The following is a 17094-nucleotide window of genomic DNA, read 5'->3' on the forward strand; positions in this document are numbered from 1 at the left end:
AATTTTGAGATGAGTTTGATTTTTATTTGAATTTTAAAATGAGTTTGAATTTAGATGTTTCTTTTTTGTTTGGATTTGGTTGGAATTTGAAGAATTTTGATGTGTAATTGATTTGATTATAAATTTATATTATATTTATATATTTTTTAAATTTTTTTTATAATATTGTATTATAAAATTTTTTATTATCTACCATTTCTTTTATATTTATAATTAAAAAAAAAAAAAGGACAGATGAGTCTATCCCCAAACGCCTGCCTCCGGTCCAGTTTTAGGTTGAATGACTGTGCTAAATACTATTTGTACAATGATCCAATCCAAAGCTGGGCTGGAGAAACAACCCTAGTTTTTTCGTACACTTCTCCTATAATTTACAAATATCTAAAAAACTACAAATTGATACTTTACTTGTTACTACAAATTGATACTTTACTTGTTAATGTAACATTGCATTCATTATCAGTAATGAAATAATCTATACTTTCAACCTCAAACCACTCGGTGACAGGTAAAATTACTATTTAGTCTCAAAGTGATAGGTATAAACAAGATATTTGACTCTTCTTTGATAAATAGTATTAAAATTTTCCACCATTCAACAAAAAGCAGCAGCCCCAACCTCTGTAGGTAATTTTTGTACATATATATATTCTTATTATCTCTGCCATATAGTCAGATAATTCAAAGACAAAGCAAAAACACCCCAAAATGACAAATCTAAAACACACCTGACAGAAACTGTTCTTCCCTATACCCTTATAAAGAGGCTGCTGCTAATTATACCTTTCTATCATCTTTACCACCATACCTGATCAGTTCCCAACAGAGACTCCACCGACCGGAGATTCCGCCGGCGCTGGAGATCCCGCCGCACCATTGCTGCTGCTGCTCCCTTTGTTAACAAATGCTGACTCCGCCAAATCGATGGCCCGGGCAAGGCCGGCAGCCTTCCGCTCGCATTCCAGCTGCTCGTCGTCAGGACGACTATCGGCAACAATTCCGGCTCCGGTCTGGATATGCGCCACCCACTCGCGGCGCTGGGATCCATTTTTGTAGGAAAACATTGTGTCGTGATGGGGGCTGGTGGGGAACACTATCGTCCGGAGGGCAAGCGCAATGTCCAAATCTCCGGTGAAGGAGATTCCTCCGAAGCCGCCGCTGTATGGGCCGCGCCGTGTTTTTTCTAACTTGTCGATCAGCTCCATCGCCTTCACCTGAAATTTATTACAAGACATCGCACCGATGATCGAAAGATTATTAGCCATGCATGATAGACATGGAGTAGTTACGGGTATACCTTTGGAGCTTTTGACACTATTACCAAATTTTGACTATTGCTGATTTTTTTTTTTAACTTTTATGAAAATATTAGTCTAAACGGTTATGTTGTCGAGTTCAATCATTCGGTATGTTGTCGAGTTCAATCATTCGGTTTTTGCGTTCAATTTTAGTGCATAAAAATCGATGATAGTAAAGATAGAGTAGCTACCTTCGGCGCGCCGCTAACCGTTCCGACAGGCAATGCAGCGCGGAGAGCCTCCCATCCTGTAAGATGATCCAGCAATTCTCCGGTGACCTGTAGGCGCAATATGTCACGAATGTTGTAGGGAAAGTTTCGGATTTTATTATTAAGAACATATTTGAGACTATATATCATTACCGTAGAGCTGATGTGCATCACATGCGAATATCTCTCGACGTTCATAAGCCTTTCTACCTTCACAGAACCGTATTTCGAAACCTACATAAGAACAGATAACATCATTGAAAAGATAATCAGAATGTGTATAAACATTTAAATATGATCTTTCATCAGCCATGGATGGATCTAAGAAACCTTTCCGACGTCGTTCCTGCCAAGATCAACGAGCATAGTATGCTCCGCACATTGCTTTTCGTCGCTTAGAAGCATCCTCTCGAGCATCTCATCCTCGTCCAAAGTCCTCCCTCTTCTAGTTGTACCCGCCAAAGGTCGATTAACAATATGTTTCTGTCGACAAATACAACTATAAGATAACATACTAGTTCACATTAAACAAACAAAATGATTAATCGCAAAAAATCAGTTGGAAAATTGAAATTTACGAGTTCACCTTCTTTGAGCGAGTAAGAATTTCCGGGCTTGAAGCAACCAGAATGCAGCCTCTGCCCTGAAACAGAAGTAAGCAAACAAAATGAAATCTCAGTCACCTATATCGATTGAGAACATAGTGATAAGAGATTTTCACACATAACAATAGTACAATCAATACCTGTATGTAAGCCATATATGGACTTGGATTCACAGATCTCAAAGATCTGTATATTTCGAAAGGATCAGCAAAAGTTCTTCTTTCAAAGCGCTGACTCAAGACGATCTGAAAAATATCTCCGGCCAAAATATGTTCCTTCGCTTGTAAAACAGCACCCATGTATTCCTCTCTTGTCATGGTGCTGTTTTTTAGAGGAGGTCCGAATTCATGGGTGTGTAAATCAATATAACCATGAGGTATCCTAGGACTGCGAAATGAAGATAAATTAATGCATTAGCAAATGCAATAAAATCGTTGAATTTTTACGAGATTGAGTAAGGCAAACTTACAGATCAACCCTTTGCACTTTAGAAACTATTGATTCTAATCGTTCCATTCCATCAGCATAAGCCTTTTCAGCAGACGAATATTTATTCAACCGTACCCAATGAATGACATAAACTTTCTGAGGAAAAAACGAGCAAGATATTATTCACAGTCAATTACAAGAACACAGAGGACCTGGAAGAGAAGTTACAATGTACCTTGTCGACATGATCGAAAACAAGGATATCATCATAGAGACCAAGATGAATGTCAGGTAGGTTCCTATCATCAATCGGCGCACTTGAGAATGACAGCTTTTTCTTCTCCACATAGCGAACCGTATCATACGAAAAGAACCCGACCCATCCACCTGTCAAATAAGGTATGTCATTAGAGTAGCTTTGACTTTGAAAATACATATTCGTAAGCCATGATACAGTTTGTAAATGAAAAATGAGGGGCTTATGATCCACAAATTAAATGTTTAACATGTTTTGAGTCAATTTTATGCCCGTCTTTCAATAAAGCAACTAGGTAGGGCATGAAGTTTAGGATAAAGATTTATTTTTTCCCCTGAAAATGGCCCAGAAAGCTATGAATGAGGCACGCTCAGACCTCCCTACGAAACAAGTAGTTACCATCAGCAAAACACTTGCATTCAGTTGCGATTGATAATTAATTACTTGACAACATTAACCTAAGCTATCTTTTTTCTTAAACACAACAGAAATGTCTAGCTTAGAGGATCATCCTTGACTTTGATTGTGATCATTTAAGTAACTTGAGTATTTCGCTATCGACTATGTATGTAAGGTAACATCAGAAGGTCAATGCACTACCACGTGAGCTCAACATTAATCAGCAGCTGACTCGCAAAAAACACGTGTTCCATGAATTCGTTATGGCTAACGAATGCAGGCAAAATATTATAATTGCGTCGATTATGCATCTACCATTTGTCGGTTGCAGCACATATAAGTGATATACCGGAATTACCATTTTTAGTTAGTTACGACAAAAAGAGTATCACTTAATTGTAACAAACCACATTAGAACCCTCGAATTCTAGTTACATCCAGATGAAAGTCTATATTTTCCGGCCAATCTCGACTTACAAGACATTCTTTCATAACATTAAACTGCAAGCTGCAAGCCTCAAAACCAACTTTTAACGGGAAGCCATAAATGATGGTGGATCAACTACACTACACACATGTACTATCAAATGCTAATTAACGACTATCTAAACCAAGATACGGTATATCAAACAAGAATTAATGGATCAAAAAGAATGGACACCAAATAAAGTACTTACCACAAAATGCATCTGGAAGTTCATCGATCAACTGAGGGGTCCAACCTTCAGAAATGCTTCTAGGAACAGTCATCGGATCCTCCACCAGCTTCTCAATTATCTGCCCAGATTCATGATCTAGAATTGTAACCATGTTCTCCTTAGCTAAAACTTCCATAGCCGGCCTTGCCCCAACCACACTGTATCGACCCTGAATAAAATCATGACAATGATCGTCAAATCATCCCTCTATGTGAGAGCACTCATTTAACTATAAAACAATAATCACTACAGAAAACATTCGATTCTTACAACAGTTGCATGAAAACCGGGCTCCACAGATTCGAACAGAAAGCTTGGAGCCTCCCGATCATCTTCAAGAACTAAGGATCTGTAAGCTATCACCGGAGTCAAATGATCTGAGAATATACACTTAAACAGAGGAATGACGTTTCCCCTCTCCGACGCGTCAACAAATCTCTTCTCATCCACCTCTGAATTGAAAAGCACACAAAAAATAAATCACGAAATCAGAGAAAGAGGAAAGCAAACATCAACAGTAAATCGCCACCTTAATTATACAACAACCGCATAAATTCTGCATAGAACAAATAAATCCAGTCCCAATAAAAGCAAACTCTTCAATTAGCTCCAGAACCACAAACAAAACTCTAAAAAATTCAATTCAATTAAAACTCTATCCAACTCTGCAGCCTGCAGTCTCCGAGGAACAAACAAAAAGCCGTAAATGCTCTCCAAACCGCACCAACAAACGCACACCACCACCATCAATTAAACTCCGCCGGAAAACAATAACCACCGTAATGCAGCAATATAAACAAAAGATATGCAAACCTAAACGCGAAGATTCCGAAGCACAGCACTTCACCGCCCCACGCCGGAATGTAACCGCCGAAGTTCTCCGACCTCCTACTGAAATAACACCATTCGCCGCACCAAATAGCTTCCGAATCGCCGGAGACGGCCCGTGAGTTACCGTTAAAGCCTGCATTTCCGCTCCCTGAGGTGAAGCTTCACCACACAACAGACTGAGAGAAAGCGAGAGAGAGAGAGAGAGAGCAAAAAACTAAATGACAGACAATACTTTGCACTGAACTGTGAATACTGAGTGTAAGACGCTGTATTTATAATAAAAATTAATTATTCTTTATGTTTTTGTTTGAAAAAATTTCTATATAGAAAAGGAATATTTTTTATTAAAATAAAATAAAACAAAAAATATTAATAAAATACAGAAAAATTATAGTAATATACTAAATTTCTTTACATACATACTTTAAGAAATTCTGGCTATATTCATTAATATAATTCTCTTTTTACAATCTTATATGAAATCTAACAAAATATCATATTATATTATATAATAGTAATACTTTTATTATTTTTAATTTTTTTTTAAAATTTAAGGATATATTTATTTAATTTTTAGTTTAAAATATTTTTTATATAAAATATGATCAATTATATAAATAATATTTTATTTTGAATTATTGAAATTTATAGGAATAAAATATAAATAGCAAATATAATAGTACCAACCAAAAATTAATTTAAAAGAAAAAACCCTAAAAAAATTTCAAATATTTATCCAAAATAGAACCTAAAAAAAAATTAATTGTAATAGCAATAGCAGTACAGCTTTAACTATAAAATAAAATGGTTAAATGAATGGGCCCACTTAGGATTTGGTGGGGCCCTAGTACTGTTTTTTCGTTTTTTTTTTAAAACTGTAATAACTTATGACTATTCTAAGTATGGATAATTTTAAATTTAATAAGGGCGTGTTTGTTTTAAATTTAATTAGATATTTTATTATTTTTTTAGATAATATTTTAATATAATCGTTTCTGAATATATATATATATATATACATTCTTATTAAAACTTAAAATGAATTGTGTGGTGTTAGTTTTGAAACCATTACTTATGGTTATGAAATTTTTTCTTTTAAGGATTTTTGAGTTTTTTTATTATTTTTTTTCAATATAAATTTAAATGATATGGTATTTAAGTTAATTTTGAGATATAACGTAAGTTTGATTTAAAATGTGTATTAAAATATTTTGGTAAGGATATAATTTAATAAAAATATAATTATTATTTTTTTTTTTTTATCATCAAGGGTTGATTTATTAGTACATTTTATAGTTTGTTTTATTTTGATTTGAATTTAAATTTTAGTTTAAACATAATTTTAATATAATATTTTATAGAAAAATAAAATAAAATATCTTTATTAAGTAACCATATAGATTGAAATAAAACTAAAAATACAATTTTTCAAAAAATTCCCTTGCCTTTTTTCTTACATTACATGAAATGATTATCATTCAAAAATAGAAAAATAATAAATTTACAGAAAAAAAAAAAAAAAAAACACACACACATTTTGACCAATATTTTCCTCAAGAGTAATTTATAATTATATTCATGCATTTGAATTACTAAAGTTGAACAGGCATGTGTAATCTACTATTTTTATAATTTTAATAAATATTGTTTCCAAATAAATGCATTTGAATTTTGTTTCCTAAAATCAATAAATTTCCATCTCAATCTTAATTTCAACTTTTTTATTTTTATTTTTTTGTCTGTTTTGCAAAGTGTGTTTTGTATATCTATATTCCAAATTTATACAATAACATGAAAAAACTATTTAGGGTGTGTTTGTTTGACGGGTTTGTTTGGATATTCACTGTTCATCCTATTTTTTCCCCCAAAAATATCAAATCAAACACCTATTTTTTATTTTTTATATTATATTAAAAATCAATTTTACATTCAAAATATCACATCAACACTTATTTATATCACATTATACAACTATTCAAATTTAAAATTTTTACTATTCAAATCTCGATCCAAAATCCAAACCCACAAACAAACACACCCTTAGAATCTTTAAATAAAAACTCCCGACACTTTTAACTCACCTGCCACACATGGTTCGTCTAGTGTGTCTTTCTCGTCGGGTCTGGATTACAGGGTATTAGGTTCGGCAAGTTTATCTATTGCGTACTTTCGAGTAGCGGTTGCGGGTCCCACTTCGTAAAAAAAAAAAAGAAAAAAAAAGACACGCTTACCAAAAGCCTAGCAACAACTTTCAAAATAACTCTTTCAAAATTAACTCAAAAGTTATCTAAATAAAGTATAAACTTTGATAGTAACTTCATAATAAGTATTGACCTTCCCATAACATTTTATTGTACAGAATAGTTTTAAATCTACAATTTTATAAAAATAAATATAAAAATAATTTTTTAATACATAATTAGTTTATTTTGAATTTAAATTATAGTAAAATAACTGGCAATATTTATGCCTATCCATATAAATAATCTGTTACTAAAATTTTATTTATTTATGAATTATTTTAATAAATACTCATGTACTAAAATTTAATATATTTATTATTATTTTAATATTAAAATAATTAAATTTTATATATCACATATATATTCAAACATTTTTTTGAATTTAAATTATAGTAAGATAGATTGCAATATATATGTCTATAATATAAAATATTTGTTACTAAAATTTATTTATTTACGAATTACTTTAATAAAATGTACTGGAAAACAGAACAGTAAATAGAAATTATAACCTATACCATTTTCAACTTATCTATATCTGTTTGCACAACTTCAGTTTAAAAAACCCCATCCGCAGTTTGGGAAGACACTAAGGTTGTGTTTGTTTGGGGTTTGAATTTTGAGTTAGGATTTGAGTAGTAAAAATTTTGAATTTGAATAGTTGTATGATGTGATATAAATAAGTGTTGATGTGATGTTTTGAATATAAAATTGATTTTTAATATAATATAAAAATAAAAAATAAATGTTTGATTTAATGTTTTGAAAATAGAAAAAATGGGATGAACAATGAAAATCTAATCCAAACCCCAAGGCTGATTATTGTGCAAGCTGAATGTGTTTTTTAATTTAAAATATTTAAATAATAATTTCTTTAATATTTATAATAATTATAGGTTAGAAAAATATATACAAGTGTTATTTTTGTAAAAAATAAAATTTTCTATAATACAAATAAATACAAATTTTAAAATGTATATGTTAAATATAATATAAAATCATAATCAAATCATACTACTATTAATTTTATCAATTAAATTAATATATTATTATTATTATTATTATTATTATTTTATTACCTATCAAATCAATATATATCTAAATTCTTAAAACTCAAACCAAACCTAAATACAAAAAAGAAACAAATAAACTCGTAAAATAAAAATCAAAGTCAAACCCAAATTTCTATGAGCGTAAGATTGGAGTCCAGATCTGCACCAACCTTCACTGGACCATCGACTTCTAATATGGTTGAATGAAGATCTTCTGCTTTCGATGCATACGGCTTAGTCGCCCAAATAATTTTGCACACGGAAAAAACAGATATCCTATTCACTAAGGGTGTGAATTTTCTCCCAAATCCACTGTTCAAATCAAACTTTTATTTATATCACATTATACAATTATTACAATTCAAAAGTTTTATTATTCAAATCCCAACTCAAAATAGAAACTCCACACACGAACCCACTTTAAAAAAACCCAAAAAAATAAAACTTAAAATTTGATTCAAATTCACCATAAAAGATTGTGTTTGTTCTTCTAAGGGTGTGTTTGTTTGGGGGTTTGGATTTTGAGTTGAGATTTGAATAGTAAAAATTTTGAATTTGAATAGTTGTATGATGTGATATAAATAGGTGTTGATGTGATGTTTTGAATGTAAAATTGATTTTTAGTATAATATAAAAAATGAAAAATAGGTGTTTGATTTGATGTTTTTGGGGAAAAAAAATAAGATGAATAGTAGAAATCTTTACAAATCCTTCAAACAAACACACCCTAAAAGTAAACTTGAATTTTTTTGTCATTTCTGGCCCGACACACCAATAAAAGGGTCGTGTTCGAGTCCTGATTTAAAAAAATCACCACCATGTTGATTTTTAACATCGGACCCGTTTATATGTACAAATAATATATATTATTATTACACACAACACATATTGTGTATAAAAATATATATTTTTTTTATTTTGTAAAATATTTTGAAATAATATTTTGTTTAGTGTGTAAATAATATAAAAATAATAAAGAATATATGTGATATGTTAATTTTTTTTCAAAACAAACACATCTCTAATTTCATCTATCCTAATTCTAAAATGTACATGGTTGATGATGCTATTCCCAATTCATTTGAATATCTACAAAACCATCGTCTGATGAAGGGGAAGGGGAAGAGAAATGGTACCGTACTCTCCTACGCCTTCTTTCGTGTCTACACCACAATCGCGAGACCGTACTCTCCTTTGGCTGTGCGTCCCGTCCTCTTTTGGCCATTCTAATTTTTAAATACTCTCTCCGTCTCTAAACTATAGTTTGGATTAGTTATTAGTGTAAAAAGATTAAATATTTTTACTAGTGTGTTAGTGTAAAAAGTATAAACAATTGTATAATAATAATAAAAAAATAAATATAGTTTTATAGTGATATGATTATTTATGAAAATAAAACTATTGTTTTAATACGGTCAAAAATGTTAAACTACAGTATTGTATTGGAACGAAGGAATATAATTTATAAAATTCTAAATATATTAGAAAATTTTAATAAAAAATATATTATTTACATTACTATATTCTATTAGGTCATTTTAATATTTTAAAAATACTTTTAATTTTATTATATCCAAACATTTTTTTTTATAAAAAATTGCTTTTATAATTATTCATTCAAATATAAAATCGATCTGATTCTTCTTTTGACTTCTATTTATTTTTTAAGCTAATCCAAACAACCATAAAAATTAGAAAAAAAAAAAAAAGAAGAAGAAGGATAATTCATTATAGAGTTTGATATTGAATTTTTATTTAAATTTTGATTTGAATGTATTTTTTATTATCATTTTTTTAAAAATGAAACAGTAATTTTTATTTTTGTTTTTCCTATAAGAATTGCTATAGAGTTAAATATATATAAATAAAAAATTTAAATCTCAAAATAAAGGATATTTGTATTTTGGATTTTGTAGAGTTTTAAGTATGAATTTCAGAATTTCTATCTTTTTTATATTTCTATCTTTGTATATGTTTATTTATAATCAAATAAGACGAAATTGAAGCTGGTCAGAAATGAAGCTTAAGGATAAGTTAGTACATATAAATCCACTAATTAAGAAGATAGAGAAGAAAGTAGGATGATTTTTTTTTTTTTTTTGGTATAAATATATATATATATTATTATTTTTTTAATGAAACAATAGTTAGTCCTAATATTTTTAAAGAAAAAATAATTACATTTTCATTAAGAACAACAATGCTATATAATAAAGAAATCATAATTCTTTTACACCTCTAAATCGTGCTTACCACACAAGGCTTACATAGTTTAATATTTTCAGAGTATTATTTTATGAGTGTGTATGGAATTTAATTTTTTTTTTTTTTTTTTAAATTCTCAATGACTCCTTATAAATATATTATTCTCTCTCATAAATTTGAACATTTAAACTACTATTTATCTATAAAAAAAAAAAAAAAAATCAAATTTGAAAAGAACAAACAATATATAATTGTTTCAATAAAGTAAAAAACACACCAATAATTTCCAATTATAGCCATGCTTCTTATGTGTAAGCTTTTAGCTTGAGTTCTTTATTCTTTTACCTAGTAAAATTCATCTAAAAAGAACAATCACAATTAGTATAAAAAATTATTGTATTTAGTAATTGTTTTGCAAAATAATTATATAATATGATATATTTATATAGAAAACCGAACGACTATATAGTACAAAAAAATCAAATAAAAAAGAAAAGAAAAGCTCATCTGTATAATGTATTTTTTAATATTATCACCATCAAATTGGTGTTGGGCTAAGGCCCAAATTAATTTTTTAATGGACCAGTTGGGCTTAGTCAGAGCCCATCATATATATATTATATATATAGAAGATGAAATAAGCACTCACCCTCCACATACTATTTATATTTCAAATATTTATTTATTTTAATGGTGTATGATTGCAACTCAGCTCTCTGCAAAATACTTATTATCTAAATTAAAATTCAAATCTAACAACAAAAATAAAAAAATTCTCATAAAAATATCATATATAATCATCCACTATATATATCACCAAGCAAATAAATCATTTGTTTAGGTACTTTGGTTGTAAGAATTTAAATTAAATAATTAAAAAAAAAAAGAAAAGAAAGACATGCAACCACACCCTAATTTGCTCATACTTATTTCCAACTGCACATATCTATGCTGCAAACCTAAGTGTATTATATGTTGTGTATATATATATACATATAGAGAGAGATTGTGTATGTGATTAAGAGAGAGAGAGAGAGTAATTATATGATCACGCAGACATAGATACATACATCTTAGAAACATATTTAAATCATAAATTGAAGACTCAAAGAACAAAGAACATGAACACAATCAAGAACAATATCAAAACAAGAAAAATTTTGATCAAAAGCCACCTGTTTGATGATATTTGATTCAAGTATTTAAGCAGGGCATTGCTGGCACCTTCAACATTTGCTAGTGACTCATCCATGTTGTCGTCGATCCTGCTCGTTTCGATCCCACCAAATAAACATCATAATACTACTCGAGGATTTAAAAACTAAATAGCTAAATGAATGAATAGTTGATTGGGTAATTACCGGATAGCTAGCTCGCCTTGATGTGCGACCATAGTAGCAAGATGTGTGAAGATCCCACTGAGTTCTGATATCGTAGATTCGACATTTTGAAGGGCAGTTGCTCGGCTTTGAGAGATGCTTTCTTGATGTGGAACCATTTGCTGAACCATGGACATGGAGGCCTCGACTTGGGGGGATGGGCTGGCGCCATCTGTACCCATTCTTCGTCTGATTTTGGATCATTAAGTCAGGACAAGAGGATAAAGTAATGCATCATTTTACCAACACGCTCTTACAAAGAATCATGTTACCTAAGCTGATTTCCAGATTGAGCGCCGCTTCCTTTTGGCCTGGATATAGACGAGCATAAAGAATGTAAGAGTCATCGATGAATCATCTCGAAATAATCTAATATTAATCTGAGCAGAATTTTACAACAACATTATTTCTTCCTCTGCATTTGTGATTTACTTTGATTCACATTCTTTGAAATTGGGGTAAAGTGATCTACTTTGTTGACATATACACAGACAATAACAAATAGCTGATGATTTGTGATTTTGATCAATGACTAAAAGTTAAGATTGAGGCAAAATAATTAAAACATAACAACAGAATGTAAAGAATTACACTGATGGTTGTGTATTTCCTCCAGACGAATTGAGCGAATTTGACCAAGGAGGTGGTTCAGCCATTGCATTCGAGGGCTGCTTTAAAGGGTTTTCTCTTGAGACAACTGTAGAAAATAGCTGTTTCCTGTTCTCATGAGCCTTGATGTTCTGTCGAAAAGAGAAGTTGGTCAGGAAGAAGAAGAAGAAGCTAGTATTTCTGCTTAATAGTCCAAACAAACCTCAATGAATATAGAAAATGTACCTTTGTTCTAGCAGTCAAGACTTCTTGGAATTGCTTAGTCACATTCATAAGTCTGTTCTTCAAATCATCAAAAACAGCATTCAAATGAACAGCTCTATCCCCTGAATAATTCCCATCGCCGATCTCCATGCTTTGGAGAGTTTGCAAATCAGAGATACCCACATTTAGCGCGGTAATATCATTTTTAATCAAGGCAGTTAATTCTTCATTTTCCTTGCTCCGGTCGTCAAAAATAGATGACCTTTTGGTTACTGCACATTCAAACTATGCAGTTTAACAATTGAAAACAATGAAATACAAAATTTCATTACAAAGACATAATGGTGTCTAATGCTCTTCAAAATGATTCTTCTTGTCATGATGGATTGAAAATTGAAACATCAGACCGAAAAGTATTAACTGCTAATGGAGAGCATTTTGTAATAACAATAATGGCCAATCTCAAGTGAAAATTTCTTTACATTATAACATGAAAAGCTGAAAAAAGATAAGACAGGCCTCCATGAGAGAGCAGAAAGATCAGTAACAGATCTAATAGCTGAAAGTTTTCTACCATGTGAAGACCAAAAGGTCCCAAATACATCTGACAAATGAACTGTGATCACTGGAAGCATTCAGAAAGCAAAAAAAATTTCCTTGATTAATTGATCTTTACATTGTAATACAACATAAAGATTAATTAATGTAGAGAATCAACTTGCCCTAAGAGGACTATAGTCCAATAAAATCAAGTGCAAGAGGCTAGTATTAAGCGCATCTGAAAATTCAGGAATATGAAGAACTAAGTTGCAAGTTATATACAATAGCTCAATACAAACTGTGCCTGGACCAGACTATAATTCTACGGAATGCGCATAGCTTTTCTTATAATTAGGAAGTTGAGATGCGTGAACATCCACGCACATCAATTCAATCAACCACAACACCTTGCTATCTGTAACTACTGTTCTAAACGATAGGAATCATCATTCAAAGACTTCATACAAGCAACCACAAGCTTACAACTACCGTGAAGATTCCATCCCCAGGTACTGATCAGCAGCTAAATTTTGTATCCAAAAAATGAAAGAGAAAATTAAAAAAGCAGCCGGAGTAGAAAAAAAGCTTACGTTTCGACAGACGGTCGATTTTCTGCGATGTTTGGTGGATCCGAAGGCCTAACCTGGAAGCCGCCTTGTTGAATTCAGATCGATCCGGAGTCGCCGCAACAGGCTCGTTTGATTGCGATTGGATCGGAGTCGCCACATTTCCACCAATTCTCCTCAACGTATTCGCTAAAGAGACGAATTCCGACGTCCGATCTCGGAACGGCGAAACACCGGCGGCCGCCATGTAATCGACGGTGAGATGATTTCTCCCCCTTTTCGCGGAATCGCCCAATTGCTTCAGAATCGTATGATTAAATGGAAAAGCGCATTTCACGTCATCAGCTCTCAAGTAAGCGTCAAATAGGATGGTAAACAATTAGAATGATTTTGTTCTAAATATTCGAAATTTTATAATTTCGGACATAGATATTCCATGGATTCGAATATAAATCAAATATAATTATTGAATTTTAATATTTGTTGATATTAGTAAATGTTTGATTAAATAATAAAATGTCGATTATATTTTTGTATTAGTTTTGGAAAATAGTAATATCATTCATTTTTCAAACTATAATCAACCAAACAGTATACATTGATATTTTTCAAATTAAATAAAAATTAAGTATATAAAATAATTAAAATTAAAATTATACAATTAAAGTATCGGATTTTAAATAAAAATATAAATGATATTATTAAAATTATATTATTAAATCTAATTGAATAGTTTAAAATTCATGTTAAATTAAATATGAATATTATTTTAAAAATTAAAATAAATAAAATATCAAATCAAATAGTCGTAAATTTTATGAATATCGGGTAGAACCGTACAATTAAAATTATAATTCCTATTGGGCTAAGCTAAACCCTAATAATTGGCCCATTTAGGCCCAATTATAATTACGGCCCGAAATAAAATACACCCATGATTAACGAATTTCCGAAATTCACTCACAGCCATCCAATTTAGGTAAATTCATTTCACTTTCATGCGACTACGTATATAATATTACTGCGAGTAACCGTCAGGGTTTTACTGCCTCAGACTTCCTCCGGCGCTGAATTTCAGAGTTACGACGCCGTCGTTGTGGTGGCCGTCGTTCTGTAGATCTCGTTCACTTCTCAAATCCTTACTTTTCGACGGTTTCGGAGATTTTTGGTTTGATAAATGGCTCCTAAACGTACCAAGGCGGAGAAGAAGGTCGCCTATGACCAGAAGCTATGCAAATTGCTCGACGAGTACACGCAGGTTCTGGTGGTGGCGGCGGATAATGTTGGTTCGACTCAGATGCAGAGCATTAGGAAGGGATTGAGAGGACATTCGATCGTCCTCATGGGTAAGAACACTATGATGAAGAGGACTATCAGGCTTCATGCGGAGAAGACCGGAAACGAGGCTATTCTCAACCTCATTCCTCTGCTTGTTGTAAGTGTTCTCATCAGATTTACATCTGGATAGATGAAAAAGTTCTGAATATCTGTTGCTGTATCGTTTTTTCTGGAATCCACCGGTCTTCTGATCTTATTCTGAATATCTGTTGCTGTATATTTGCGACAATTTATTTCTTCTTTTCATTGTTGATGTGAATCTGTGATGATTTTTATTTCGTTGAGCTTCGAACAATATCAGTTGCGTGAAAATGTCTTCATTTTGGTACTTCGCTTAATTTGGATGAACTCACTCTTTCAAGTTTCAATCCTTTGTTGAACAATTCTGCTCTACTACTACTTGGATAGGGAAATGTTGGACTGATCTTCACCAAGGGCGATTTGAAGGAAGTCAGTGAAGAGATTGCTAAGTACAAGGTGAATGAAATTCAGTTTTCGTACTTCGAAGCCAAAAATTTCCCCTAATTTCCGCTCGATACATATTTCATGAACACCAAACTGATCTGATCACTTTCCAACAGGTTGGAGCTCCTGCTCGTGTTGGTTTGATTGCTCCAATCGACGTCATCGTGCCGCCTGGAAACACTGGCCTCGATCCATCACAAACATCGTTCTTCCAGGTCTTCATCAATGATCTATTTCACTCAAAAAAACAATCTCATGCTTAGAAATTCGATACACAATTTCATGATGTGTCCTTCTTCCAGGTTCTCAACATTCCTACTAAGATCAACAAAGGAACTGTGGAAATCATCACACCAGTGGAGCTTATTAAGAAGGGCGATAAAGTCGGATCATCCGAAGCTGCCTTGCTCTCCAAGCTTGGAATCAGGCCATTCTCATATGGCCTAGTCGTCCTCTCTGTTTATGACAACGGCTCTGTTTTCAGCCCCGAGGTTCTCGACCTCACAGAAGATGACCTTGTCGAGAAGTTCTCCAATGGCCTTTCCATAGTTACTGCTTTTTCGCTCGGCATCTCTTACCCAACGCTTGCAGCTGCACCACACATGTTCATCAATGCATACAAGAATCTCCTCGCCATTGCAGTCGAAGGCGACTATTCGTTCCCGCAAGCCGATAAAATCAAGGAGTATCTTGCAGTATGTATTGTTTGATCATATTGTTTGTCCAAATTCACCTGGTTTAAGCTGAATTGAAGTTCCTGATCGTTTTTATTGATGCAAACTATGCAGGATCCCAGCAAATTTGCAGTGGCTGCTCCGGCAGCCGCTGCTGCCGGTGGCGGTGGAGCCCCGGCCGCTTCTCCGGCCGAGGAGGAGAAGAAAGAGGAACCTGCTGAGGAGTCTGATGATGACATGGGATTCAGCCTGTTTGATTAACTTAGCCATAGACTTTGAAGGTTAGCTTATTTCAGTATGGATTTTCAAGAAGTATTTTTTCTTTGATTAATTGCTTTTCTTGAGCTTAGAGTTTAATCATTTTAATTTTTAGTATGGATTATGATTAAATCTGCTACTTGCACGAATTGAATTATATTGATTTTGATTAAATTTGCCTTTCACATAAATGATATGATATCTTGCGGTTCAATTTTCTTGGAAAATAAATAAATAAATATAAGGGTGTGTTTTGGTTTGATTTTCTTACAGGAAATAACGGGGAATAATAAATATAATTTAATTTGTTTAATATCAAACAATATTCAATTTCAAGATTTCTTTATCTAAAATTTAAACCCAAACTTCCAAACAAAAATAAAAATTTATATAGATATCAGTTAAATTTATAAAAATGAATTAATTTTTTTCATCATATACCATTTTTATAGAAATTAATATAAAATGAAGTGATGTATGTAATTACAATTTCTTTCTTTTTATATGAACTTTATCATTTACAAAATGGCATCTCCATTGAATACATTTGATTGAAGTATAAGTTTTAAAATATATTTTAAATTTATTTTTAATCAAATATACATTATCAAATTTAATTTATAACTAAATAATATTTCATTATGCAACAATAAAATCGAATTTTTTCAAACAATTTTCAACATGCAATTATATTTATATCAACAATCTATAACTTATATATTGACAATCAACATCATATTAATTAATAAAAAAGATTCCATGCCTTAAAAGAACTTTGCCATGAATTAAAAAGCGACTTCATATGTGTTTCATTTAATTAATTAATTAGTAATACT

General features: G+C 31.6%; 3 protein-coding genes across 3 annotated transcripts; 1 reads left to right on the plus strand and 2 right to left on the minus strand.

Moving 5' to 3' along the window:
• Nucleotides 1-513: 513 nt before the first annotated feature.
• On the minus strand, nt 514-4956 carry LOC127245783 (anthranilate synthase alpha subunit 1, chloroplastic-like). The gene is made up of 11 exons (XM_051266821.1): nt 4708-4956; nt 4165-4346; nt 3874-4063; nt 2777-2928; nt 2582-2697; nt 2253-2499; nt 2094-2150; nt 1838-1990; nt 1661-1741; nt 1490-1576; nt 514-1214 (listed from the first exon to the last, which is right to left on the minus strand). The coding sequence occupies exons 1-11, from the start codon at nt 4862-4864 to the stop codon at nt 813-815; spliced, it is 1824 nt and encodes a 607-aa protein (XP_051122778.1). The 5' UTR covers nt 4865-4956; the 3' UTR covers nt 514-812.
• Nucleotides 4957-11138: 6182 nt separating this feature from the next.
• LOC127245779 (syntaxin-31) lies at nt 11139-13884 on the minus strand. Its single transcript, XM_051266813.1, has 6 exons — nt 13548-13884; nt 12439-12689; nt 12196-12344; nt 11877-11915; nt 11587-11793; nt 11139-11490 (listed from the first exon to the last, which is right to left on the minus strand). Exons 1-6 carry the CDS (start codon nt 13768-13770, stop codon nt 11331-11333), a joined length of 1029 nt encoding a protein of 342 aa, XP_051122770.1. The 5' UTR covers nt 13771-13884; the 3' UTR covers nt 11139-11330.
• An 816-nt stretch (nt 13885-14700) lies between these two features.
• Nucleotides 14701-16261, plus strand: LOC127245916 (60S acidic ribosomal protein P0-like). The gene is made up of 5 exons (XM_051267070.1): nt 14701-14958; nt 15270-15338; nt 15443-15541; nt 15629-16021; nt 16115-16261. Exons 1-5 carry the CDS (start codon nt 14701-14703, stop codon nt 16259-16261), a joined length of 966 nt encoding a protein of 321 aa, XP_051123027.1.
• The last annotated feature ends 833 nt before the right edge of the window (nt 16262-17094 follow it).

The sequence above is a fragment of the Andrographis paniculata genome, unplaced genomic scaffold, assembly GCF_009805555.1.
Source record: "Andrographis paniculata isolate CXL003 unplaced genomic scaffold, ASM980555v1 Contig25END, whole genome shotgun sequence".
Classification (NCBI taxonomy): domain Eukaryota; kingdom Viridiplantae; phylum Streptophyta; class Magnoliopsida; order Lamiales; family Acanthaceae; genus Andrographis; species Andrographis paniculata.